This window comes from Pempheris klunzingeri, chromosome 1 (assembly GCF_042242105.1).
Source record: "Pempheris klunzingeri isolate RE-2024b chromosome 1, fPemKlu1.hap1, whole genome shotgun sequence".
Classification (NCBI taxonomy): Eukaryota; Metazoa; Chordata; class Actinopteri; order Acropomatiformes; family Pempheridae; genus Pempheris; species Pempheris klunzingeri.
Genome location: NC_092012.1, coordinates 17,032,119 through 17,059,705, shown reverse-complemented (window position 1 = coordinate 17,059,705; position 27,587 = coordinate 17,032,119). Strand labels below are relative to the sequence as shown.

Sequence of the window (27,587 nt, the reverse complement as noted above, 5' to 3'; positions counted from 1 at the left end):
TCCAGTTCTCCTCCCAGGGCTCTTCCACACCCCTGAGAGTCTCTGCCTCTGAATCCCTGAAGTTCCAGCTCAGCTCTCTCACTTCTCCTCTGGACCTCTGAGGGTCCATCTCTCTTTCACCTCGGGCTCTGCTGGAGACCAGTTCAGCGCTGCACCTCATCTCACCGGGACCCCTGAGAGTCCAGTTACTGGCCTGGAGCTTACTCCTCCATCTCCAGCCTCAGTGTGGCCTGAACTAAGCTTATCAGCACCAGCAGGTATGATCCAAAGTCTGCCAGCTGATCTTCAAAGCAACAGGAGCCCTGAGCTGCTAACTATCAAGGAACAAAGGAGCGACAGGATTCGTCCAACCTGCAACCAGGACAGCAAGGACAAAGAACCACAACCTTCTTCCAGCAGGCTAAGAAAGCAGCACACTGACAAGCGTTTATATAGCGCAATAACCGTTTCAACTTAGATCTTATTTCAGAAAGCGGCCCACTGTTCGTGAACATGACATTTTTTTCCAAAAGTCAGAAACCAGAGCAGGAAAAATAGCGATCATTATGTGTTAGTGCTGCTAAGCTGACAATGACTGGAGATGTTTGTTATGAATAAAACTGTGAAATTTAGTCACATGACAGGTTCAACTAAACAAACTGTTTTCTGATTCTGGAAAAAAAAAAGTTCCACATGTTTACAACCGTCTGGATTATTCATGTTTGTTTATTAACACCACTAAAGCAGAGGAGCGGACAGACTCGTAACACCAAGTCATCTCTTCCTTTCACTTAAGTACTGAAAATAAAAAAAAACACTATTCAGTTCTCCCTTAACCTCTTCTATTAATTATAAACACCATTAAATATAATCATTTTTCTTAAAATCATTCATTTTATTAAGTTTCTTCGTCTATTTGATTCCTCTTCACCCTCATACTCAATGTTGCTCCTCCGTCCCCCCCCCTCCCCTCAGTCCCACTCCTCCTCATCTCTGTAGGGGTTGTCCTCTCTCGGTGGCTCCTGAAACCTGATGTTTGCCAGCATGTCCCTCATTGCCACCATTAGACGATTCACTTCCTGGTTCAGCTCCTGACCGGCTCGAGCCACTTCCATGTCATCCTCCTGCCTCTGTCCACCCTTCACAAGGAAAGGACGGTAGTTAGTCAAGTTAGTGTACAAATATCTGCTATAGTTATCACTGGTTCGACACCTTGCTAGAAGCACTTGATGGTGTCAAAAGACACCTGAACACGTGGGTTTGTCTTTCTGTAGTAAGTTATTAACACTAAATGATCCAATTTGATGGTTATACAAGCAAATGCAGATGATCATACAATGCACTGAACATTCAATGTTTGTGTGTTGAATAAATATGGAGGTAGCCTAGGGTGGAGTTATAAGACATAACATTGTTTTGTTTTCAGATATGCAGCTCTTCTTCACGAGTAAAAAAAGAAAATGTGCAGCATATCTTCCCATGTCTTAACCATATTTCTTTTATCAATATTATATCTCTTCCTCTCCATAAGTGGATAACATGATCAGGATGGATGGAACTGTCCTGATGGAAACATGCCTTGGGCCCTTCTGTTAATGTTAAGCATGTATAGCTGACCCACGAGATGTTCTGTGTTTGGGTGTACCTGATGCATGGATCTTAATGTGGCAGCAGTTGATTTGTGCTACACAAATGGTGGTGGGCTAAACGAAACTCTGTAACGTCAAATATATATTATGTAAAATGAAAATGGATACATATGCATGCACAGTCTTTGATCATCACATTTATGATCCCCTAAGTACACACAGTTGCGTGTTAAGTGCCGCAATCATTGTAAAATTGTCCTCTACCTCTTGTTTAACCTTGTTTGGACATAAACCAGAATCGTTCTGTGCTTACTCGGTCACCAGCAGCATCCTTTAACAGGCGTCCCACAGGGTTTTGCCAGCTCATCAGTTCTTTTTACGCAAAACACAAATCAGTGTACCAACAACCACCCTAAAAAAATACTTTTTTCAATTTTCACATGACTCTGGTATCCTAAACTTAACTGCGCAAGGACACAAGTCCTTCAGCATGATGCCAACCATTTCATTTTAAAAGTGAGAAAAACTGAGGAGACGGTTCTGGACCCTCGGTCAGTAGGGGATCATAGACCAGTGATCATACATGATCAACTCATCAATCGGATCGTTTCCTACAATTATTAGATTAGATTACTAAAGAGTACTGTCAGGTGTGGGATATCAGCATGGTATGGCAGACTGCTGAGTGAATTTATTCCCAAAAGACTGCAGCATTCAGATTGAAATACAGAGTAAGCCTATTTACTGACAATATTGATGCATTATCTACACACGATATTATATAAAGATGAGGCTGATGATGTTCTGAAGAGATGAAGCCTCCAAATAACATGTTACCGTCTGATTTTCTTTGAATCAATGCTACATCATGATTATGATTAAGAGATTGAGAAGAGAGGTTGGAGCATCATTTATACGGTCGGTTCTTGAATTTTTTGCATGATGAAATCACAAGCTCCTAAACCCACTGAAGCCTGTTAGAGGGCTGTGTGTATACTACCCCTACACTAGAATTACATCCACATAAATTGTAGTTTCTGATAGAATCCTGGTTCAGATAAAACTCATATGGTGAACTGTTTAAACAAAAAGGCCAAAAATGTTCTGCACACTGTAAAATGTACTATCAAGAGGTAACTGCAGGAAAGCCAATCATTTATGTTTTCATCTGTCTGAAATGAACACATGAGGTGGAATTAGACTGAAACTCATAATTCTACATCTCATTGTCTTACTCTACATCAAAATGTGTTTGTGACCATATGGTCTTGCCATAAATTTGTCCTCTTTCGCAGTCTTGGCCAAACTACAATCTATTTTAAGGGGAACTGGAGCTAAGCAAATACTGTGGAGTTAATGAGCGGAATGAGCAAACACCCATTTGTTGCTGAGGACAATGTGGACTAAAAATGACTCGTTGGTTTAATTTATGTAATATCACCCCCAGCTTAAATTGACCAATAATTTGAGATCAAATTATGACTCTGGTTGACTAAGTGAATTTCAATGAACAATAAATTTAAATAAAACTTCACATTTGAAATGTGCAATCTCAAACACAAAGTACAGTAAAAAAAAAGTTCCCCAAGAGAGTCCAGGAGGGTAGAGGGTAGACACTGAGAATGCTAAAGAGTGTGCAAAGCTGCCATCAAAGCAAAAGGTGGCTACTTTGAAGAATCTAAAATATAAAACAGGGTTTATCACTTTTTTGTTCACATAATTCCATTTTTTTTTCCTTCATAGTTTGGTGTCTTCAATATTAACTAATATAGTAGAAAACAATAAAAAATAAAGAAAACCCATTGATTGAGAAGGCGTGTCAAAACTTTTGACTGGTACTGTATTCCAAGACTTTTGTTCCTAACATTCAAAACTGACAAAATGCCCCACATAAATAACGGGACAGTACACTTGATGACTTGACTGTACAATTGTGACCCTATGAATTCATAACGCATAAAAATAAGCATCAAACTTCACTATTTGGAAGGAGATGGCAAAGTCAAGGCCACAAACAACTTTGCACTTCATGAATGATGTTACTGTTTTGTTCTACAGTGACATGCTGGGAAATGGTGAACAAAATTAACTGTAACAAGGTCATATGCCTTCTTTTTCAGTAGATCCCCTTAGGCTAACCATGAGCCTTTGGAGGAAATATTCAGTCAGTCAAGGATGTGCGTTAAGATGTTTTCCCAGATCTTTTACCAGATCTTTTTACCAGTTTGAATGTTTCCACTAGCCCTGGAGGGTCCTGCTGCTAAATGGGTGCGTCTGTGTGTTATTTTAGTAACCATTAAATATAAAACCCAACCTTATCTTGACTTACATTGTGCCCCTTCAGTGATTTTGGACAGTTAACCCAATAAAAATAGAATTATCAGTGGTTTTATCAGTTGAAGAGAGTGAGTTCATAATGAATTAGTACAGACTCCGTGAGCTCACATAATTTGTTTTATTTGGGCTTACGGCTGTTAATCACATGATTTCACCACATCCACGCCATGTGTGACCTTGGTTTTTCTGTTATTCATAATCTACATGGAAGCACCAGGATTAATCCTCACATGGCATCGCTACAGTTTGCTCTTCAGGTTGAAGAGGGAGCTTCAAATTCACAATTCATAACTGAGATGAATATAAATAACATCTGTGAATTCAGTTTTAGTGTGTATTTGCCGTGCTCCTATTTGAAACGGCTCGCTTTTCTTCATATACAACCCCTAATCAGTTCATTCTTCCAAACCTCTTTCCTACCGGACGCATCTTGCCTCATCCATGCAACTCACCTGGAGGTTGAAGTTTGGCAGCAATGACCGGAAAAACAGCGACAATGTACTCTCATTGGAGGCGCCAACATGCTGCCTATATGCAGACACACAAAACACATCGTAGAAATCTCATTTAAGTGTAAAAGCCAATTGAGGATAAAAAGCCTGTTGGTTTACGAGCCAAAATATTAGCGTCCATATACATAAATGTATGCGTCCTCCATTACCTCTCTGGTCGGGTATACGAGATCACGGAGTCCAGAGGCGGCAGGGGATCAAAGCCCATCACAGGCTGATGGGTCACCTCCTGAGGGGATTAAACAAACAGGCAAGATTAGAGTCCCACAGAAATACAGGAATACTCCAGAGGTGATCAGCAGTCTATAGATACCACTGTGCTACTTTAAAGCCAGAAGTGGAATCACGTTGTCAGGCAAAGTTTCATGTCCTCTGTTGACTCAAGAATCAAACATATGACCTGCATTGGAGGCTTTTAATCTGATGAATATTTAACAAATTCGAATATGTTCTCAACTGAAAATAACCCACAACCAAATAACCTTTCAGTCTGCAGTTTATAGAATGATGGATGAAACTGGTCACGAGCCAGACATGTCCCACAGAGTAATCCAATTATAAGAAATGTCTTTCTCCTTCATATCAAGGAGGCGAGCTGGCGACAAAGTGGTTATTGAAATCACAGTTTGAGGGTGATCTAGTGCTGTTGACAAATTTGAGGATGAGCACAGCAGTACTCTGTTACAGATAAGAAATATGACAGCAATATTTGGTGTGTGGAGCATGTCTTCTATCATTTCATAATTTCAACATTTTAATGTGCATGAAAAAAAATGAAAAGTAGCAACTACGCTGATGGCTAAAAAAAAATATATGAATGTCATTAAGTTAAGGGAGCTCTAGATGCTCTGATAACACAATCTCAGAGTGGGACCTCAGGCAGTTGTGGAGCCACGAATCTCAGGGTGGCTGTGGCTCAGAGCTAGAGCAGGCTGCACACCTATCAGAAAATCAGAGGTTCAATCCATGGCTCCTCGAGTGTGCATGTTGAAAGTTTGGTGAGCAACTCAATCCCAAATTGTGTGAATGTGTATGGATGATTAGTTTTCTCCCGGTGGCAGGGTGTTGATATAGTGAACTGTCTTTAAGTGTGGTTGCTGATCGTTTCTCACCAGAGGCAGACTTGAGGTGGCTTCTTTGATCTCGGAGAGGAGGACATGGCGATGGATGTTCCTTGGTGCACTCTGGTACCTCTGCTTCCTCCTAAAACAGAGTGATGAAGGTGTGCTGACATATGGAGCATAACTGTACAGAAACGTGGACTTATGGCAGTAAAGTAGCTCACTGAGATCTTACTTGTTTTGGCAGTCCTCCACCAGAGGGTCTTTGGCATCAACTCGACGCAGTACCTCTTTCACAGCCTCTTCCAACCACAACATTACTGCTGCCTCCCTCCACAGGCTGAATGTCCTCCCAACATACAGTGCAGTCAATTCAGCCAGGGCTGGGGGCTGCCTAGAGCCAGAGTGTTGGATGACATTTTAAAGTTAGGGTCGGAGAGAAGCAGAAAAAAGTAAATCAGCTGCAAAATGGATACACAATGAGGACAAAGTAGAGGTCATGAAAAGGTTTATAGTAATAATAGTATACAGTATTTGTGCTACTTAATTACTATGCAATATGGAATGACAAATGATAGCACACTATGTACGGGATAATGTACAGCGAGCCCTTCAGGATAATTCAAGTCCTGCATCACTCTGTTAGGTTTGTTTGGCAACAGCTCGCTGTACATTATCCAACTTATTACACGGCTTTGTACTGCAGAATTCAACAATTTAACACATAATACTGACTTAAAAACAATTGCATTGATTTAAAAATGACTGTATTGCTTCCAGTACCACAGCGACAGTCTGCTATACAGAAATAACAGACCAAAGAATGTCACAATTGACCAATCAGAATCGAATATTAAACAAAGCCGTGCAATTAATTATTATAATAGAATTTACTCATTTACAACACTCTATAGAGATACGTTACCCTATCTGACTCTTTGGGCCAAAGAAGGGATGTGATGCGACTGTAGCATCTGGCTGCACAGTACACAGATCCAGTAGAGGCATCAAGACTGCAGAAAATGCATTTATAGCAACATAAGTACGTGAGAATATACACATACACAACTTCCTTGTTGTGGATGACAAGTACTACTTGCCTACTATTTTACAGAAATCCTTTTAGTCCTTTAGCCGTAAAGATTGTAAAAAGCGACGAAGGGGAGATCAGGCCTAAATATTGATATATGGGTAGTGGGTCATTTCTGAGAGTCTAACCTCCAGGGAACATGATGAGTGAGTTCTGAAGCATCTGGTCAGCTTGATGTTTTTCTTTGTCACTTTCTTCAGGATCCATGTCTTCCTGCTGACTGAGGTGGAAACGGCAAAGTGCGGAGGAGAATGCAAAGTTTGGCAGCTGGGATAGATTTCTGTGCTCCTGAAACGCAAAACCAAGCAATATCTTTGTCAGACTGAAAAGTTAACACTGACACACCAACACACATACATAGATACAAACGTTTGTGGATACTTTACCTCCCACTCCTGGTACAACTGGAGGAAAGACTGGTATTCTCTGGAACGCAGCGTCAGGAAGTCGATGAGCAGGAGCATGCAGAGCGGGTCAGAGTCTGGGTCCAAACTGATAGAAGAGTAGCAGACAAGACCACATGCAATTGATTTCTTCAGACACATGAACAAAAAAACAGATAAAACAAATATGTGAATCAAAGTGCAATTAAAAGTCTCATCCTATACTCAAAGTAGGAACATAAAACTATATCTCAACTGTGGGAACCAACCTGTTTTAGCTTAAACTCAAATGTTCCCACCTGTGTGTGAAAATAAATAACACATCAGAAACCAGACAGCATCAAAAACACTGCTACTCTGACATTTTCTAGTAAAATTTGATTCTGGGCATCAGAAATAATTTAATTTTTCTGGTTTCCTTCAAAAGCCACCACAATGCAATAATGCTTTCAGAGCGTGCATGATGATACTTTGTGTTCGAAAAATGGGAACAAAAATATGGCCAGTCTTTTTTTTTTTCTCTGAAACTGTGGATTGACAGTGTTAATCATATCGTATAGGGGGACTCCTTTTGTTAAACAGTGCTTTTTTCAGATTCTGTTATCAAACATTTTGCCATTTTAAGCTAACAGTGACTTATTAACTCCTGGTTGAAGGGGGACAGCTGTCAACTTTTATTCCCACAGTGCTGCTTCACAAAAGGACCAGAACAAAAGCTGTCATGAAGTCAGGAAGCCAGAGTTTGATGAAAATCATAGATAAGCATTGACCATTATATGGGGAGGCTTTAAAGATCGATCTATGACAGACTGAACGCAGCGGCGCATGGAAACAGCCCTCTTAGCATGTATAAAACCTTATGTGAGTGGCCTCTGTACAGGCATGATGTGTCATGTAATGAGGTTTAAAATACATTGACTGCTTTTGGATTTTATTAGCGATTTAAATGATTTTATCTTGTGTATCATCTTGGTCAAACACATTATCCAACACTAGCATGCATTTCTCTACATCCCTGTTAAACAGTTAAATAACAAAGGAAAAAGGCATTCAAAAGTCTGTGAAGAAAAGAAGAAATCTGTGTGTGTGTGTGTGTGTGTGTGTGTGTGTGTGTGTGTGTGTGTGTGTGTGTGTGTGTGTGTGTCCTGTGCTGGTCTCAACAACCGCTCAAACGATGGACTTCACACTTGGTGGGTTTATGGCTGGGGACCCAAAGAAGTGCAGTGTTGAGTGTGAATTTGTTTTGATGTGAAATGTTTCAGATGTCATTGTGCGTGCGTGTGTGTGACCTAGCTATCTGTAACGGTCATACATACAATATTGGGTGTGCTCTAACCATCAGCGCAATGAAACAAGAAAGAAAAAAAAAAAAAATACTGTTCATTTCCAGGCTTACGTTCCCATGTATTGAACTGGTTAGCCGAATCAAGCATGTAACCATCTAGAGAAAATATGAATAACCTGGCAGAATACTTACCTAATTGTTGAGTTAATATTCTTTGAAAAATATCACCCTAGTCTGATGACTGCTGGGAAATAAGAGTTCTTATTGTTCAGCTAGCAAGCCATGTGATCATATGTAATACTTCAATGTGATGCCAAACATAGAAAATAAAGTCACAGCAAAGAGAAAAGAGCATCTAAATTGCCACTTTACTTTTTTGTGGAGAAAAGTGCAGGTCTGAGATAATGGGAACAGAGAAGGAAGTTACGAAGAGACCAGAAACGCAATGACTGTAACTGAGGCAAAAGCTTTAAAAGGAGAAGCATGAAGGCTTTTCTGTATAAATCTCTTTAAAAAAAATGTTGTACCGTTTCTCCTCTAACTCCACATAGCCTGTGTTTCTCAGTGCTCACGCTTTGTACCTTAGGATCAGTCTGCAGTATTCCAAAGCCGTCCGTGGGCATCCTCTCTTCTCCAGGAACATCATGTGCTTGTACAGGGCGAGGTAAAATGCCCTGCAGACAGAGGTCATCATTGGTGACAAACTATAATCTAGGATCCCACTGATTCCTCACAAAAGCAAGTTGTCAAACAAAAGCTTAAAAAAAAAAAAGGAAAAAGAAACAACCAACCTGTTCTCTGGTCTCAGATAATCAAGTCTGCTGGTACCTGAAGTCAGACTGAATAAAGGGTGAAAAGCGCACTCAAAGCTGTACAAGGCCCTCTCTGAAAAACAGAAAAAATAGAATTCCCCAGTTTGTTGATGCATCAGTATTGTTGTGGATACAGCTAAATAAGGTTATGTCACAATGTACAGAAAGCTATAAAATGTTGCACGTGCTAGTCCGTGCCATTTATGTTCTCCTCACCAGCAGTGCTTTCACATCAAGACCACGACTGAAAACCACTCCCTTTCTTCTCCGTCTTATGTGAAAGTTCAGCTGATGGCATGTTATTTAATTAGCCGAGGAACAAGACAAATGGCCTTTGTTAAATTGCCCTTCTGATCTTTTACATAAACTATTTTAGCAATCCAGTTGAGGAAAGGGCCTGTCATTATAAACCTTACACTGTGCTTTGCATGTATGACATTTTTTACAATAGTTGTTCTGTTGGTTTACAGATTTTAAAAAATAGCACACTGAGTACTGAAATAACCACAACTATTTATCTTGGTAATCTGACAAAAATGAGGAATTGACTACTTTTTGCATCTCCTGCATACATCAATGTCTGGAGTCATTCTAATTAGCACTATACTCTACACTGGCCTTACATTGGTGAAACTAATAAACTACAATGCCCATCAGCTTTGAGACTGACTCAGAGTTTTAGATGTACATGGTTATGATATTAAATGCACTGACTGTTCCTTTCAAATAAACAAATGTACTTGTTACTTTTAACTGCACAGATACTCCAATCAAGATATAGTGCGTGTAACCAACTGCTGGGAAGTTGGATCATAATTATAGAGGATAACATTACAAAGTAAAAGATTTGGTATGTGACTGACATTTTAAATATATTGCTATGATTAAATGTATTCATAACACTAAGTCATAGTGACTCTGCAGTAACATAAGAATGCTTGAAATTGTAAGGGCAAAGGGAATATTTCTACTTCAACAGATCTAAGCTGCATCCCTGTTGGAAGCAAATTAAGCAATGAATTAATGTTAACAAATGTACAGTATATGCCTGGTCCTCTTAGCCATGATGAAAGACAGACTAGAACTTAAAAAGCATAATAATGTCTGAAGAGGGACTGTGTTATTTCATGTCTATGCCAAAAGCTGGTGTCTACAAAAGCATGACATTGGAACAGAGGCAGCATTTGTATCATGCTTGTGCATCATAAATTTAATACAATAAATAGTGTCTGTTTGCCTTCATGTTGCATTAATAAGTTTCTCTTGAACAGATTCTGTAAAAATGTAGTGGATCCCTATATTCTATAAAGACTGATAATGATTTGGCATCCGAGTCGTTGCTGGGTCCTTAACATGTTTACATGCTTGTCATTGATTTACAATTCATGTTCTATATGGATCAGCGATACTCAACCCGCGGCTCGCGAGCCGCATGCGACTCCTTTAAGACTAGTTGCGGCTCTTTTAAGTCCCACTTAAAAAAAAATAAAAAATCTAAAAAAATCTTTAAAAAACGAAAAACAAAAACATTGTCAGCAGAATTCATCAACATTTCATTATCACTCACAAGTCACACATCAGTCATCACACACATCAGTCTATCAAGCCGCCCCCCATCCCTCTGAACAACCAATCACAAATTATTTCAGGTTTCGCGCTCTCAATGTTTCCGTCCACATACCGGTGTGAAGAAGCATTCTCTGCGCTCTCAAAAATAAAATGTCGCAACCGAAACAGATTGAGTCTGCAGCACACAACAGAGGCCCTTCGGATTGGCGTTTCCAGCGCAGAGCCCGACTTCAAATCACTTGTGCGGCAGAGGGAGTGTCAGAAATCACATTGAGTGTGAATTAAGTACAACATTACTCTTCTGACAACCCCTGCTGTCTATAATCTGCTGTTATATGGACTGTGATGATCAGTAAACATGCTGTCTGTTACTGTACCTGTTGTTATGGGCAGTGATGATCAGCAATGTGTGTTTTGTGGTTGCAGTGAAAATAATAAATCACAGTTATTGCATTGTACATTATGCTTTTCATTCCTCAGTAACATATTACTATTATCCATATTCTCAAATGCATAATGGTTTCAGGGAGGAAAGGAGCGTTTTTGGATTGTGGCTCTTGCAAAAATATTTTTTCGTCAATGTGGCTCCTGATTAGGACAAGGTTGAGTATCACTGATATGGATCCTCACCAATGAGGTCCCTGGCCATCTCCTGATCCTCCTGTATGCGGCACACATCAGATAGCTGCAGCAAGGAATCAATGTGATATGGGTTAAGCTGTAGCAGGGCCTGAAGAGAAAAAGAGAAGCGATAATGGTCAGATTGACAGAGATGGAAGAGGACAAGAAGTCAGAATAGAGTATATAAGTATTCAAAGTTTTGGGTACACAGTCTTGTAAAGTTTTGAACCAGGATAATTTACTTGCAGAAGATGATTCTTTATACTGATGATGATTCAACAGGATGTTTTCATGCCCATTCAAGAGTTGAAAAGGATATAAAAGATAATATTTCCCATTTGTGATTATTCATGCAACACAATATCACTGATAATTACACGTGTCCCTGGCAACATCAATATTGAGGATGAAGCATTTTAAATATTACTGCATCATCATCAAACTTTCTGACACCGAAAATGCACAGCAGAGATAATTTATTTTTCATTTTTACCACAATGTTGTTGGGATCCATGGACTCGACAGCATCAAGAAACTTGAACTGTACTTGTTGGTAGTCCCGACTGTGCTCAAAGGTGAAGTACTGAGCACCATCCTTAGACTCCACTAAGGTCATTGAGATTCCTGTGGACACGTCAAGCAAAGAACATCAGCACAGAAAGAAAGACAGAAGAGGGTGACACGAGGTGAAAATATCTTTATATGAAAAGTGTCTGACTGTTATGAATTCACTGACATATTAAACATACTTGTGACCAAGCTAAAATTACTGTAAATCAGAGCCTCTCATGGCGCATCATGGTTAAACAACAGAATAAATAATTTTGAGGTTTGTGACAAAATGCAAGACATTCTAGCTTTTAGCGTTGATGCAATATTGTTTTAACATTATTCAATATTATGAGAGACATCAATAGAATTATCAGAATAGCTGTATTCAACTAAATAATATTTTTGGCCTGAATATTATTATTATTATTATTATTATAAGTCAGAAAATGTCTGAACAATGTACTTTTGTACTGATGAGGCCTGGTTTGTCACATTAATTGCAACCTCAACTGACACTTGAAAAATCAAATTAAATCATGGCTTGAACAGCTAACACAAAGATGGCACTATACATCAGTGGTGAATTTCAGTGTGAAAACAATGGAGCAGTCTCTATGATGACGTTGGCATAACGAAAGCAGATTTCAGCCCATCTCGGCTGAATCTAAAAATATATATAAAGTGGTTAAAGGCAGCCGCTTGTGCTTCCTTCAGACTATAAGGTCAATCTAAAAGTGCTAAGGGCTGTTATGTCCCTGTCATTTTATATTATATATAATAAGAAACAGAACATATAAAAGACTTAAGTTGTGATTTGCTCTATGAGATGCTAAACTGTAACGACTTAATAACACTAAATATGTCTGTAAAATGTCATCAGAATTACAAGGAAGGAGATGTAGAAGAGAAATTGCCATACCTACAATTCTGGGACATGTGGTTTGGCATATGAATCTCAATAAACCACTGGACTACCACAAATCCCAAATTGTTTTCATTTTTAAACACCATATCAAGAGAGTGAGAGTGGTCAAGTGATGTCAAAGTAAGTAATACATGTTTTGACTATATGTTTTTGACTGTTGCACTACTCTTTTTGCACAGTTTATATTTTTATTATATTTCTTTTTTCACATGCTGCCTTCTAAATTGCCTTTTATTTATTTTTTTATCTTTCAACTATTTATACTTAAAGTGTTTGGCATCCATTGCAGACAGCAATGAAAGAATTTCATTGTACATGGAAACCTGTTTCCTTGCTGTGCATATGATAATAAACTCTTTGAATCTTGACCATATTATTCTATTTTTTGCAAAAGCTCAGAATATCAGAAACATTCAGTTTCAGTCTGAAAGGGCACATTTAATGAAATAAAACTTATGATTCAAATGACTGTGAGGAAAAGCCTACCTGGGCGGCTGAAGCGAGGCCAGCTGTCCTTAGGATTGGTCATCCAGGTGGTACGGTGAAACTGTCTGTTTCTCTGACGAGGTCTGTCAAAAGGAAAATGAAAATGAACACAACAAAATACCGTATACATACAGAGGGTATGGTCCTTTAAAATCCAAACATTTTCCATTTTCTTTTTACCTTTGATCCCCTTGAACAGCCCGGGCCCCAAAATATCTCTTCAGCTCCGTCTCTGGGTTGAGATTCCTAATAAATTGACACAGAAAAAGATGTTAAAATCTTCACAGCCTAAACAGCAATGCATTTAATATCTAATATATCAAGGCACGACACTGTTTTTCTGTGATTTTTAACAGGACAACATTGGCAAGTTTACTGGTAACCATGATGAATGTGTGTACATATGGAAGCCAGTTCAAGCCTCATAGTGTATGACTGTCAGTGTACAGAGCCAAATCTAAATGTAATCTGCATGATGTTGTGCCTGTTTTGCAGTTAGCAAAGTCAACTTTTACATGTTTAACTGTATCTTCTATCAATGAAACAAAACTTGTGGCAAAGAAGGTTTCCATTAAGGTTTCATAAAATGGGTTATATAAAAATAATAGTTCATATATGCACATCAGGGTTAAAAGTCATGGACTCTCCACTCCATCACTGTATACTTTGAACATTTAATTAGGCCAGCCATCAAACAGCTTGCTCTGTATCAGCGTGATTGCGTCGCTGAAAACAGCAGTCCACATGACATCACATGCTCAAACTTTCAACTTCATTTTGTTCCCAGGGGGCAATTAGTTTTTCTAGCAAGGCCTTGTACAATACATCAAAGAACCTAGACATACAGTACAGTACAAGCCCCGAGTACAGTCCAACAACATTAATCACAACTACTATTAATATGACCAGGCAAACACACAAGGAGGGTAAAATAAGTGATCAGAAAAATGGTGATCGTACACGTTGATTACATGATAAACATCCTTACAATCACGATTTGATCGTCATCATCAACTGCACAGACATCATAGTGGTCAACGTCAGCACCACCATCACAAACTACATCATCATGGGCGAATTTTCCTTCTTTAACCTCAGGCCAAAGGAGAAACCTAAGGTTGAGAAAGCCCCATCTCCGTCTGTGGAGCACAGTTTAGCTAACTGATTGTTTGGGCTGGCTGGCGCCCTCCAGATAAGGAGTGATGCTACGTTGTCAAGGTGACCATGGTTGCAAGATAGAATGGCTCCTGTTGGAGAAACGTGCTGATGGTGACTTGGAGATGCATACAACGTGATCTGGGGTAACATGGATAGTCACAGTTGCTTATTTAGATTTCAGAGAGTCAATGGACTACTCACACATATTTGTAATACACGTAGAATGACATCGGCATTGGCATCAGGCAGCGATCTGTGTTGAGGTTCTCTCTGTTGTCTTCGGCCAAGCATCAATAAATATTGTTGCATAAGACATCAAAGCCTCCAGTCAGCTTCTCTTCAGTCAGAATTAAGCAGCTTCACCGATTTCCAACACATCACAACTACACGACATACTCCTTAGCCTTAGGACTCACCAACTCCTCCCCTGGCCTGCACGGAGAAGGCAAATGGCTGTGGGTGTGAAGGAGTGCACCTGCTACTCTTAACAGGGGGGAATCTGAACCGAGACCCACAGGGCACAATCTGAAATTCAGAACATGGGGATGGACGCTATGCCTACCTGTTTCTTAAACACTTTCACCATCCCTGTTGGTGCGTTTTTGGCCTGGTTTTGGCCTGAGATTTCTTTACCAGCAAAGCTGATTAAGAAAAAGTTAAATGGACTTAATATAAGATCTATAAAACGGGATCATGCGTCAACATGAAACTCTGCAATTAACACAGCAAAAACACGTTTTTAAGGGCAAAGTGAAAAGGCATGCATCTTTCTGTGTGGAGTTTGCACGTTCTCCTCATGCTTGTGTGGGCTTCCTCCCACAGTCCGAAGACATGTAGGTTAATTGGTGACTCTAAACTGCCCGTAGGTGTGAGTGTGAGTATGAATGATTGTCCATCTCTGTATGTCAGCCCTGTGATTGGCTGACGACCAGTCCAGGATGTACCCTGCCTTTTGTCCAAAGTCAGCTGGGATTGGCTCCAGCCCCCCCCATGACCCTGACAGATAAGCAGTATAGATAATGGATGGATGGATGGATGCTCTGATATCACTGGTTGAATGGCCAGATGTGCAGAATGTTTCAACAAGCTTTAACCAGTGTTGATTCACTGTGGTGCATCCCCTGCGATAAATGGCCTCCAAACAGTTTGCTTTTGTTGTGTGAGCCAAGCGCCACCACATGGTGGCAATTAGGAAACACAGGAATGCATATTATAGTAAGTGAGGCAGTTCACTTATAATGGTCAGCCATTGACTAAGCCAAGTCATGTCAGCTGAGCTCTGGTCAACAGCTATTTTATCATCACTACCCCAAAAAAACATACTCGTGTATAAATCGAGTTTATTTTGAACCATGGAACAGCTAAGATTTATTTAACACAATAACTAATGCTGGCACCACCCAAGTCAAATCTGGATGGTGAAATAATTAACTAAAATATATCTGTTTTAAATGTATCTATTTTATCTACATGAGATGTTGGTCTCCTCACCTGTGCTCTACATGTAGCACAGATCTTCTGTCAGAGCCTCCACAATCCTCATGTTGTAAACTCAGACCATTGGACTGCTCCAGGTTCTCCAGCAATAAATCAATGTTATCGTCTGGTATGGCCTCCTAAAAAAAACATACAGTAGATTAAGACAACATTTAATTGTCATGTACTTGTACAAAAATGAGCTACAGATTTGCACAGTGAGTGCAGTTTCTGTGTCTAAAGTGTGATTAAGAGACTGTATCAGTAAAATTCTTATCATTATATGTAATAAACAAATGTACCTGTCCATCTTCTGACGTCACTTTTGTCTTCTTCTTTTTCTTCTTCTTTTTCACTCTGTTCCCAGACGAAGACTTTTAAAGAAAGGAGAAATGCCAGTTTCAGACAATGCAAAGATGAACACTTAGATCAGAGTATTTAAGTCATATCAGAAGATCACAGAGAAATATCCAATCCACATTGCTATGTCTTTACCATTGTAGATGCTTCTTCTTTCTTTTGATCTGGTTTCTCGGCATCTCTCTTGTCTTTGATTCCCACGCCACTTGTTTTGTTTGGATCCGATTTCTCTGCTTCTTCATCAGGTGAGATTTTCTCTGCCTCATTGTCTGCATCACATATCTAATGAAAATGTGAAATTGGCAAGAAAGTGTATTGGGTAAACTTGTACATTACACTTGAACATTGAGTGAAAACCCCATAGCAACATGATAAAAACAAAATGTCCAGCATAAAGACAACAACATCTTTTCCTGAAATCATATCTTGGTTCAAACAAATCACCTGCAACCATTACTCATGGACAACGTGTGAGTGTTAAAGGAAATACTGATTCAATGTGCTGTACCAGAGCTTGTGGATGGTTTGTAGTGTGAATAAATACTAAATACTGAGTTCAGATGTAAGGCCTTTCTCAATCTGAGCACTGAATACATCTTCATGGTGTAAACAGTTCATGCATTAAATGACCTTACTGTTGGAACAAATAATACAAGATGCCGCTAACACAGTTTCATAACAGAAACATTTATCTTATACACATTTTTCTTTAAAAAGCCGTGCATTCATTCAGTCCTGCATTATGATTTCGACAAGGGATTTCAGGAATTGATGCAAAGTAGATCCAAACTTGATATTAATGAGATGATATTTTGATTTACTATGTCCATGTTTCTGAAATATAAGCACGCATTTTATCACAATAGGTCTTTCCACACACATTTGATTTAGTATCATTGCATTCTTGATGAGATCTTTATCAAAAGCAAGGCCACAATTAACTTGACTATGACCGTTTTATGAGCTATAATTGTCTTTACCTTAAACCTTGTGCAATTTTTTAGCAATGTGTCTCCATTTTGTGTCACTTTAAGGCTCAATTCAAAGGCTAGCAAACAATAACAAACCTTACAGTCACTGCTCTGTAAAGGCTGATGGTGTGAATGACCTCTCAGTGGTTGCCTGATGTGACAGACACCTTATAGTTAGCCAGCCCTCACCTAATAATATGATGCAGCTCAGTTCAGTTCAATAAGAGGAGACATGAGCTAACGCCACTCGGCTAGCTTGTGCTAGCTAGGTTTTATCAAGTCATTTGCCAGGAAGACACACACACTGACGTTGTGTTAAAAGTAACATGCAAAGTTGGGGGACTACACGGTCATCTTACCAGTTCATAAATGTTGCTGAAGTTTTTCTGAGACTTGTTTTTCTTTGCCTTTCGGCTGCTACCTTTGCTGTCGGGTGGGGGGGAAACATTAGCCGTGTCCAGCTGCTCCTCCTCACCCGCAGCCTGCTCCTCCGGACCGTCAGCCAAAGTTAGATCCCCGAGGTCCAAGGGCTCCTGGCCCCGCTGCTTCCCCCTGAGCCGTCGCAGAGCGCGGGTAGACATTGTCCACTGCTAGTGGCACACATACACGTCAATGTTAAAATAGTTCTTAGTTAGCCGACAGACACAACAAGCCAATGAAATGAGGGTCAGTGCGATTGGTCTCTTTCGCTTCTTCTTCTAAATGTTTCAACGCATCCGAGCGTCTTACTGCCCCTCACAGGTCAGAGGAAGAACTGCACCAAGCTGTAGATGTGCCCCAGGTATGTCAGGTAATGTTTGCCAGTAATATGATTTTAACCATGTTCTCTAGGGGTAAATACTAAGTTAGCCATTAAAGTGACCATAAAACAGCCTAGAACACGATGTAACAGATACAGTGACCATACTATCTAAACAATTGGCTCAAGAAGTTAAAAGTTGACAACATATGGTCATAAACAAATACTGAAGGGGGCTATAAGTACAATCATAATGACAGTGTTCATACTCCTGCAGGCACGTAAGGACTACACCTGTTATTGTCTTTCAGTTGGTGGTTTTCACTTGCCAAGAAAGAAAAGTTTGAGTCTCTTGGATAAAGCATTCCTTGGTCTCAGGACTACCACGCGTTCATCGCCCAGCTGTTTGATTTTGTAAAAAAATTCAAACCTACATTGTTCCTGCCTCTGTCTTGCTAATTCAACCATAACCCATGTTAACCCATAACAACCATGACCTGCAGGTCTAAGACCCCAAAGCTTGCCCTTCTTCACAACTACTTTTTTCCTCCTCAGTTCACTTTTTGATTTTGCATCTCTGCTGTAGGGGGCACAATCTCTTTAAATATTATCTCTTTAAAACTCTGGCAATGTTATAATTTCCTTTTACTTTTGAATGAGGGCAAACATTAGTTATTTGTACATGTATTTGATTATACAGTTCTGAATACTTTCATATTTTAAGTCATTTCATAGAGGCCATTTAATTAATCCACTTTATATTGTTTTTTAAGGGAATTTCTATTTGTGTTTTTAGTTTTTAAGTTAATAGTTTTTAGGCATATTGAAACTAACTCAGTGTATGAATTATGTTGTACAAATGAACTTGTTTTGCCTAAAAGTGTAATACAAATGCAACATACTGAGCTGATGAGTGACTGAGTGACTGAGTGAAACTGCCTGAACAAGACAGGCAAGTTTTCAAAAACTTTGAGACACTACGGCAATATAACTTAAAAGTATCCATTAGAGGCATTAATATACTATAATAATACTGTAAGTCCAATAAGTAATGCACATTAATGGTGTGTCTCTCGTGTTACAGCCCCACAAACTAAAACGAGGAAGTATCATAATATGTCTGTGTTTTCAACACAGATTCCAGCTGCTTGATGGGTCAGCTGTGGCCAACAAAAAGAAAACCTCCATACATAAACAAAAGACATGACACCAACACGTAGAACTTGTTTGACGACGAGCTGCTAAGCCAGATGTATAAATCTTTTCCATTTGAAGCCAACAAACGATAGTAATATAACAGTGTTAGAAAGGAAACACCCGAGGTAGAGAAGGGAAATTCTAATGTATTGAAATTCAGCGCGTTTGCGAAAGGAGGAAGTTGCAAATGTCATCACTTAAAATAATCTTCCAAAGGAAACTCGTAAAATAAATCATATGAAAGTACAAACCCAAGACAGCTAATGACTCAGGGGGCACTAGGGATTTATTTACAAGGCATCAGAGTACAGATGTAGTCCTACAGCATTGGGATCAGTTAAAAAACACACAAATATACTGGGGTGTAAGTACATAATACATTATATTATACGATCTTCGCATGACAGCACAATTCAGTGGGGGTAACACAGCTTTAACATACATAGTGATTGGTGCCGGACACAGGTATTGGTTTGCACTTTATAACAGCAGTTAAAAAAAAAAACACCAACACCACCTACAGTCTTTTGACTTGACAATATCTGTATGTAGCCGCTAGAGCATTTACATGTATGTCCTTTGGCGTGTTTTTTTGTTTAAAAGTAAAATATGACATTCACTTTACCCATCCTCCTTTGGACATTTTTCTCTGTTGTCAAGAAATCTCTCTGCACGTTCATGTATGTAGGTTGCCGTCCAGTCACAAGCTTCACTAAACTATTAATTTGTCCAGTCTCCCAGAATCTGGTGACGTCCCGGTGTCAGCGGTTTTGGTGGGTGCAGCCGTACCAGTGTTTCAGGCTGACGGTGGGATGGACACAGAGGACGGGGCACTGCACTGGTTACTCGTCAGTGACAGCGATGGGGTTGTCATAGGCTGCTCCCTCCAGGTCGTCCACCCGTTTCCTGCGCATCTCTGCGGGAGGTCTTGGTGGTGGATTCTGAGGAGGATTCTTAATGCTCTCTGCAACCGGCTTCCGGGTCTCCTTCCTTGGAAGAATGGGCTCCCAGTGCTCACCGCGGATAGCTGCCTAGAAAGCAAGAGGAAGACAAGGAACACAAGTCAGTAATGGTTGGTTAGTGCAAGATCAAGATAAACATGCCTATTGTTCCAATCCCAACAACATTGATGGGATGATAAGTATAATAAAGACAAATTGTGCAGCTTGGAAAGCTTTATGACTTTGGTTGCCACATCTAGTACTGTTGAAGAATTCAGGCACACCCAGGCCTGGTCAGGTTTCATAACTACAGGGCCATGTCTCAACGCAGGTACCAGTAACGAAACATTCTCTTCCTTGTGTCTATTTCCTTGTGTCCCTCGACCGGCCACTTCCTGCCTCGTCTAACAACTTTATCAAAGTTGCTAGTGTGTAACCTACTGGAGATCAATGAGGTAAAAGCCATCAATTTACCACAAGGTAGATGAGGCTGGCAATGCCGAGACAGACACATCCGAGGACTGTAGCGAGCATGAAACCCCCAGGTACGCAGATTCTAAGAAAGACAGAAAGGGATTTTGAGGACAAAAACAGCATAATGACATGTTGTTAGTCTTTCATTGAAGAGATTAACTAATGAGAGGAATGCTGTCCGGCAAAGGAAATGAGTGATATAACTCACGCAGCGTGTAAAAATGCTCTCATGTAGTAGTTCCTTGTCAGTGGCCCAAAGGCTTTTACACACACAGTGAAGCAGTACTGGCCCCTGAGGGGACACAAGAGACAGATGTGGACAATTGAGTTCACTGGCGATAATCCCAGACCATTAGAGTACAGAGTAAATGTAGACAACGAAAATGACATCACTTACGTTCTCTCCACGCTCGTGCCTTTGGCCCTCTTGCTTCTGGGATACTCGAGTAGACACACAAACACCCCAGCAGCACTGGTTATCTGTCAAGGCTGCTTCACCAGGCCACATAATGACACCAAAACTAATTCAAATAAACATCTGTAACACTGAGCGAGTTCAGTAGGTAAAGAAATGATGGATTGTTTGTTTCTGATATAAAAGGGGAATACATGAGTGACATTTAAATGCTCAGCCTCGGCTGTGTAATACACCAAACGTGCTACACCTACAGAATGTATTTCCACTTTAGATCCCATCAGCCTAAATCACATCTGTACCTTTAGGCTTGAGACGGATAAATTCTTACACACATAGCATGCAATCGTACTTAAAGGCCATCATATAAAGGCTGAACTGCAGCAAAGTGCAAAGCTACAATTTCCTTCTGCGCAAACTTCAGTTGTTGGTAAAGAAATGTCACATTCATGATGGAAGATCTTTGGGGGGGGGGGGGGGGGGGGGGGGTCTGGAAACCGGATATTGAACATTTTCACAAAAACACAACTTTATTTCAACTTCTACGGTTCTGGATCATGTAAAGCACAGAGGATACACAGCATAAGCAGCAAACTGCCAGCCTCTGAACTGTCCAGCCACCCCCACAATGCCTCCAGTGAGGAGAACTGAAAGAAGGAAACAGGAAGAAAAAAACATTAACACGTTCAAACTTAAAACAAAAACCCTTTATGGCTCCACTCAGAGAGGCGCGCCCATGTTCAGCTGTGCATCGACCTGATTCCGAGATGAAGTGAAATAATCTGTCATGAATTTATAGTTGATTGCTGTGATCTAATGCTGTGCAGTAATAAAATCAAAAAGTAGTTTATATAAGCGATCATCAAAGTGGCGAAAAGCAGCTAAAACATTATTTATTGTGAAAACAGAACTTAAAGTAAATGCAAGTTCATTAATTTCCATGAAACTCAGCAAACACTTTCAGAAAAGTTTTTTTTTTTTAAATACTCACTGAGTCCCGAAGCCAGAGCCTGCTCGTTGGCCCACATCGCCCACTCTATCTTCCCCATCGTGTACACCTGAATCAGCCTCTCCACGCACGGCTGCACCTCTCCACGGAGCGACCCACTGCTGGGACTGATTCTAAGGGAGACTGAGTGTATTTAGGAGAAGTGAGGTGTGTAGATGGGCACGCTGGGAGGCAGGGCTCCTCCAGTCGTCACTTCCGACCAGATCAGGACTGCAGAGCGAGAGGAGGAGCCACACACACACACACACACACACACACACACACACACACACACACACACCTGACTAACAAGCAAGTGCAGTGCGTGGGCTTGTGTGCAGGTCTTACCAGCTGTTGTTCCTCTTAACCCCAAAGAACCCGGACCCTTTTCTCTCCTTTAAGTAAAATTATGGGGGATATAAAACTTTTCTGAACTTATTTTTGAGATCTGAAATGTTAAATATATGTCACATTTCATTTTCATTAAATATGGCCAGGACAGGTTAATTGTAATCCAGGACAGTATTAGAATTGTAAAATTGTTTGAAACTTACCTTTTAATAACAAAAACAAGTTGTTTAAAATTAGGTAGTTGTGTCACAGGTTTTAATCAGGCAGGCCAACATTTTCAAAATGGTTTCCTGTGAGCACAAATTAACACTGGGACACAAGACTGCACGAGGATGTTAAGTGGCTGTTACTGAGGGGCTAAAGCTTTATAGGGAGATTTCCAGAATATTTAAAAGGTCTGTGTCACTTGTGTCACCGTGGGTTCTTATGGGTTAAGGTCTTTATTTATGAAATCTACAAACAAAAGTCTCTTGTCCACTGATCACGGATACATCCTGTTTTCATTAGGCTGTGTATGTCATTCTGAGCATTTCAGCTTTTAAAGTTGGACCGGTAGACCACTGGACTTTTGTTTTTTTTACCTTCCTTTGCACTGACAAAAAATTTTTACAAAACTAAACTACAACCAGAAAAGGGCAAAAGACAAAACAAGAATTATATTGACTAAAATATATTTTATTTAATGTTACAGAATACAATTGACACAAGTCTAGTACCAGTATGTGCAGCAAGTCTCAAGTGCTGTTTTGATAAGAGGAGAGCTAAAACATAATAAAAGGTCCCATATTATGCAAAATATAATATCAATATAAATCTGTGTCCCCGGGTGCGTCTAGAGAACGGCACACTCTCCTTTTCTTCTGCTCCATATTTCAGTAAATGTGTGTAAAATCACTCTTTAGTTTAGATTTGGAGGAAGAAGAAGGGGATCTGTTGATCATGTGACTTCCTCCAGCAGGCGGACTGTTCCCGCCCACTGAAAACCTGAATCCACCTGGGTTCTCTGTAACACGAAGATGTTGAATACGAGAGCAAAGTTCCTCTAAAACTGAACGTTCAGACTGAGGCTGCAACAGCCATGTTCGGGTACAAGAACAATAATGTGTTTTTTGAACATTAAACCATGTAAACTTGTTCTAGTAGGATCTTCAAATACAAGGTTGAACTTTAAAATGAGCAAAATATGGGACCTTTAGAGTGACTGTAATCCAGACATGACTCCAAAGTCTCACAGCATTTGGTCATATAGGTCAAGGAGCACAAGGTCAGCTGCAGTGGTGAATTCTACTCATTGCATTGCTCAAGAGCACGCTGGCTGTACATTTGGGCACTGTGCCCATTTATGCGAAATGAAATGAGAAACGCAGAAAGCTCTACAAGAGCAGAGAAGGATAATGAGCGATAATTCTGATTTGTAAAAACCTAATTATGAATGACATATGCACATTTTTTGGCTTCATTATTGCTCGGTGGAACTTTCTCCCTTTAGGGCAGCAGGGCATCACACGGTCATCTTAGGCAACCCATCAGATCCAAGGAGATGCTGAGTGGGATCCTCCACAACACATGGGCCTGGTCCAACCTAGAGCACAGAGAAACGGTCAAATACTGGACTAACTCTGATGGTAACGTCTGTAAAACAGAGGAACTACTGTACATCACAATGTGTGCCACAATTTTCAACTGAAGTAGTGCAACACGATGTTACGTAAAAGGAAATGTGGACATGAATCTAAACTTGGCTCACAGATCACATATTTCCACTGTGTGTTGTACAGCTTTCAGACAGACACACCAAGACATATAAATCACAAAGCGATTTATGACACAGATTTTCAGTTGCTGTTAAAAAACTGATAAGAAAAGTGAGCCACAGAGTGATTACATCAGCGTGTACCTTGGTACTAATCATGTAGCTTATTCCCTTGGGCATGGGCTCTAGACCAATAGCCTGTTTCAGCTCCTCAGAGAGAGCAGCGTGGTTAACTGGAAGACCCTTAATAAACCTGCAGACAAGGAAGAAACATTCAGTGAGTCATTTCAAAGAGGCAGAAAGCACCACACCTTAACAAAGAGAGAGAAACATCTTATTTGAAGCTAAAAAAAACACCCATCTATCGTTGTGTATTCATGCACATAAATGATATTTTACATGCATTAACTAATTTCTATGTCCGCAGAATTTAGTGTCAACTCACTGTCCTCCGTTTGTCTCCGGGGGGAAGAAATGCTGAACCACCCGAACAAACTCAGGAACATGCTGCTGCAGAGTGAAGATCACAGCGTTTGGCCCTGCATCAAATGTGTAGGTCACCTGTGGGGAAACAAACAGACTGTGACCGGCATATGTAGAAGGAGAGTTTTTCTGTTCCTCAGTTTGTAGTTTCACATCTTCATTACACCATCTCAGAAATTCAGCTGCATGACACAGAGGGAAATGTGTAACACTACATAAAAGTATACATACTGAATAGAATACAATGTGTTACATGCTCATATGTTTTAGCTCCATTAACTACAAACATTTTCTACCCTTCAAAGGAGTCATGTTTCCATTTATTTCACTGTGTGTGATTTTTACAGAGAAATAAATCCTAAACCATCACAGTTTACATTTCATTTGCTTTTTCAGGGCTGTGTTGCTGTGTAACAATGCAGTAACAAGTACTTTCTTAGGAAACGGGTGAATACACAGCTCTAGCTATTTTTCTGTTCTTTCCCACAAACAGCAGTGTAAAGTTGCTCACCCTCGTCTCCCCATAGTGTCGGTTATACCGATGCACCAAACTGATAACCTGCTGAGACACACTGTTGAGGTAGAAGATGGGAGGGTATGTGTCGAGGCAGGTGGCGTGGAACTGATTACTGTCCTTCATGGTCAGTTCAGCGAACGCAGCAAAGTCTTTCCTTCGCACTGCTTCAATCATCTCCGTCATCCGGCCCGGGACAACGGACTCAGCCCGGTGCTACAAACACAGAAAAGACACACAGAAAAGCTTGACATCTAATGTGTAACAACAAATTAGCTTTAAATGCAGTGTAAACAAGCCAAATCTCCAGTTTTATCATCACCAGCAGTAAAGTTAGTACACTGAATGATGTAGGTTTGAAGGTGAGCAAAATACCTTTAGGAGACGGCTTGTTTGTACACTGGTCTGCATCCCAGACGTGCTGCCCACTGGCTTCCTCTCAGCACTGGCCTGTAACAAAGATATGATACAACTGATAGAACTTTTTACTATTTTCAGTTAAAGTGTGCATTTTGTGCAGACTTCCATCATTCTTTTTGTCACTTTCAGTCTCTCTCCCAAACACACATAAGCTGACCCACCACTAGTACAAGGATTCTGAGCTCAGGCCAGTGAGTCTCTGGCTCCACCTGCTGGGCTAGACTGTCCTTGCCATCATCTTTCCGTCCCATGATCCACTGGACAAACCCTCCATACATACTCCGGCACGCGCTGCCTGAGCCTTGCCGAGCAATCCCAGACAGCTCCCCTTCCACGCCAAACACCTGGGCCAGGGTGTAAACTGCAGCACAGGGAGGAAAGAGGTCGTAAGAGATGAGGACAAAAAATTGGAGACGTATCTAATATGAGATGGACATGATATATTGAAGAATGGGTACACACAGGCAACATAATTAAGTTTAAACTTCTCTTATTGTGAGCTGAAAAGCAGCTGTTGAGCTTTCATTATTTCTTTTTAACTTAAAATTTCATGTTCTTTCCTTCCATGCATTAAAAAAAGACTGTATAAACACAAACACACACCTAGACAGGCGAACCCAGCAGCTGAGGAGGCGAGGCCGGCAGCAGTGGGGAAGTTGTTAACAGAGCAGATGTGGACTTTGTGAGACAAACCAGTCGAATCCGAACTGGGGTCCCCATCGTTACGTCTCTTCCTTGCTAATCGTCGAACTAAACACAGAACAAGGTAAAATGAAACAGTGGCCTACATCCTCTCTAACTGCCAGGTTTTGGCCTCTCTGCATTGTTTAAGGGAGAGAATAAAACAGACTCACTCTCTCTCAGACAGGACTGTATCCTCGGATGCGTTATGTCCTCCTCTTTGCCATTGAGCCATATTCGATCTTCCTGAAAGGATCTGCTGGTTGCAACTGTTGTGGTTGTTTTCAGCTGAAGAGAAGGAGGAACAAAGGTCAGACTTATATGTCAAACTATATCGTTGCTACAACGGCAGATTTAAAAACCTTATTCTCAAGAAACCTGCACAACATATGCGCCACATGCAAAAAGATCAATATGCATACACTTGTACTATCTTCACGTTTCCATTACATTTTTCAACAAATACATTTACAGCAGCAATGCCACACAAACATACTCTAAAGCACAACTGAATTAGCCTCTTTCTACCCTTTTACTCATGGAGTCTCTCTTTCACAGCAGGAAAACAGGTGTTCAGTGAAGCAGCTCTGACAGGAGCAACACAGGATTCATAGTCTGACTGATGAAAACACAATTTACGTAAATACCTGGTCTTGATGCAATGTGGCGCTCAAAGATGAGTTAATGGGTAGAATTAATTCTTCATTTCTCTTCCCCCCTGAAAGGTAAGTTGTAAACACAGTGCATAACTGAGGTTTTATCAGATTGATCGTGAAATAATATGAACAAACTAGACATTAAATGTGCCTCATAAAATGCTCAGGATTCAGTAAGACATGATAGCACAAGTTGCCACAGAGAAAACACATGTAAGATTTAGCTTTCAACATAATACAAGGCTAATCATAAGTCTAGCTAGGTGACACTTACAGTACTTGATGACAGCTATATTCACAGGAGCGGTGCATGTGAATATGTTCGGCTTGTCCATGCTATCCTCAGACTTTGCTGCATATATAAAAAAGATGTGAATAATGATAAACTTCTGCCTGAATGGTCTTAAAGACACCAGACAAGGCTCCTCTCGAGTTTAGCTGTAGCAGTCCAGCTAGCACCATTCAACCTTACTATGGCACTTCCTGGAGGTGTCTCCTGATTGGCTGGTGTTGAGCATGTGGTTAATGCCTCCGCCAATCAGCGCCGAGCTGTTTTGATAAAGCGGTCGGTGTAGCCAATGAGAGATCATCTGACCACGGTCGTGTGAAAATGGGTCTAGGGCAGGGAGCATCCCACACATGAGCTGTTGTCTAGTCTAAACCCACATAGCAGCTCAGAGGAAGCAAATGATGATTGTTAAGTTTAGATAAAAATCAAACTGACCGTAAGTGATGTACTTGCACATAGAAAGCTGAGGCATGAATAAAAAACTCAAGTAGAACTCAAGTATTGTAATGCTGTACAGTTT

General features: G+C 40.4%; 3 protein-coding genes across 3 annotated transcripts; all 3 read right to left on the bottom strand.

The window, feature by feature from the left end:
• Positions 1–689: 689 nt before the first annotated feature.
• On the bottom strand, positions 690–17,847 carry tcf25 (TCF25 ribosome quality control complex subunit). The gene is made up of 18 exons (XM_070856373.1): positions 17,526–17,847; positions 16,331–16,477; positions 16,138–16,209; positions 15,851–15,975; positions 13,382–13,447; positions 13,202–13,284; positions 11,732–11,862; positions 11,248–11,347; positions 9,028–9,121; positions 8,818–8,910; positions 6,955–7,060; positions 6,697–6,856; positions 6,404–6,491; positions 5,714–5,872; positions 5,530–5,620; positions 4,567–4,646; positions 4,358–4,433; positions 690–1,118 (listed from the first exon to the last, which is right to left on the bottom strand). Exons 1-18 carry the CDS (start codon positions 17,745–17,747, stop codon positions 951–953), a joined length of 2,061 nt encoding a protein of 686 aa, XP_070712474.1. The 5' UTR covers positions 17,748–17,847; the 3' UTR covers positions 690–950.
• Positions 17,848–19,370: 1,523 nt separating this feature from the next.
• cyba (cytochrome b-245, alpha polypeptide) lies at positions 19,371–22,072 on the bottom strand. Its single transcript, XM_070828098.1, has 6 exons — positions 21,924–22,072; positions 21,510–21,579; positions 20,915–20,989; positions 20,726–20,809; positions 20,518–20,599; positions 19,371–20,133 (listed from the first exon to the last, which is right to left on the bottom strand). Exons 1-6 carry the CDS (start codon positions 21,979–21,981, stop codon positions 19,945–19,947), a joined length of 558 nt encoding a protein of 185 aa, XP_070684199.1. The 5' UTR covers positions 21,982–22,072; the 3' UTR covers positions 19,371–19,944.
• An 890-nt stretch (positions 22,073–22,962) lies between these two features.
• Positions 22,963–27,193, bottom strand: mvda (mevalonate (diphospho) decarboxylase a). Its single transcript, XM_070831883.1, has 10 exons — positions 27,053–27,193; positions 26,770–26,840; positions 26,296–26,410; positions 26,045–26,191; positions 25,603–25,802; positions 25,397–25,471; positions 25,019–25,237; positions 24,470–24,585; positions 24,169–24,277; positions 22,963–23,853 (listed from the first exon to the last, which is right to left on the bottom strand). Exons 1-10 carry the CDS (start codon positions 27,111–27,113, stop codon positions 23,773–23,775), a joined length of 1,194 nt encoding a protein of 397 aa, XP_070687984.1. The 5' UTR covers positions 27,114–27,193; the 3' UTR covers positions 22,963–23,772.
• Positions 27,194–27,587: the final 394 nt, after the last annotated feature.

What these genes read in the sequence shown, in the direction of transcription:
- tcf25 (XM_070856373.1), bottom strand. Translation starts at nt 17,747, where the DNA reads ATGTCTACCCGCGCTCTGCGACGGCTCAGGGGGAAGCAGCGGGGCCAG. An exon ending in GATGGCCAGGGACCTCATTG is followed by an intron (nt 9,122 to 11,247) that starts GTGAGGATCCAT and finishes TCTGTTTTTCAG; the next exon opens with AGAGGGCCTTGTACAGCTTT. An exon ending in TATCTGAGACCAGAGAACAG is followed by an intron (nt 8,911 to 9,027) that starts GTTGGTTGTTTC and finishes CTCTGTCTGCAG; the next exon opens with GGCATTTTACCTCGCCCTGT.
- cyba (XM_070828098.1), bottom strand. Translation starts at nt 21,981, where the DNA reads ATGGGGAAGATAGAGTGGGCGATGTGGGCCAACGAGCAGGCTCTGGCT. An exon ending in GGCTCTGGCTTCGGGACTCA is followed by an intron (nt 21,580 to 21,923) that starts GTGAGTATTTAA and finishes TCCTTCTTTCAG; the next exon opens with TTCTCCTCACTGGAGGCATT. An exon ending in CAGTTTGCTGCTTATGCTGT is followed by an intron (nt 20,990 to 21,509) that starts GTATCCTCTGTG and finishes ACAGATAACCAG; the next exon opens with TGCTGCTGGGGTGTTTGTGT.
- mvda (XM_070831883.1), bottom strand. Translation starts at nt 27,113, where the DNA reads ATGGACAAGCCGAACATATTCACATGCACCGCTCCTGTGAATATAGCT. An exon ending in CCGGAGACAAACGGAGGACA is followed by an intron (nt 24,278 to 24,469) that starts GTGAGTTGACAC and finishes CCTTGTCTGCAG; the next exon opens with GTTTATTAAGGGTCTTCCAG. An exon ending in GCTACATGATTAGTACCAAG is followed by an intron (nt 23,854 to 24,168) that starts GTACACGCTGAT and finishes TCTGTGCTCTAG; the next exon opens with GTTGGACCAGGCCCATGTGT.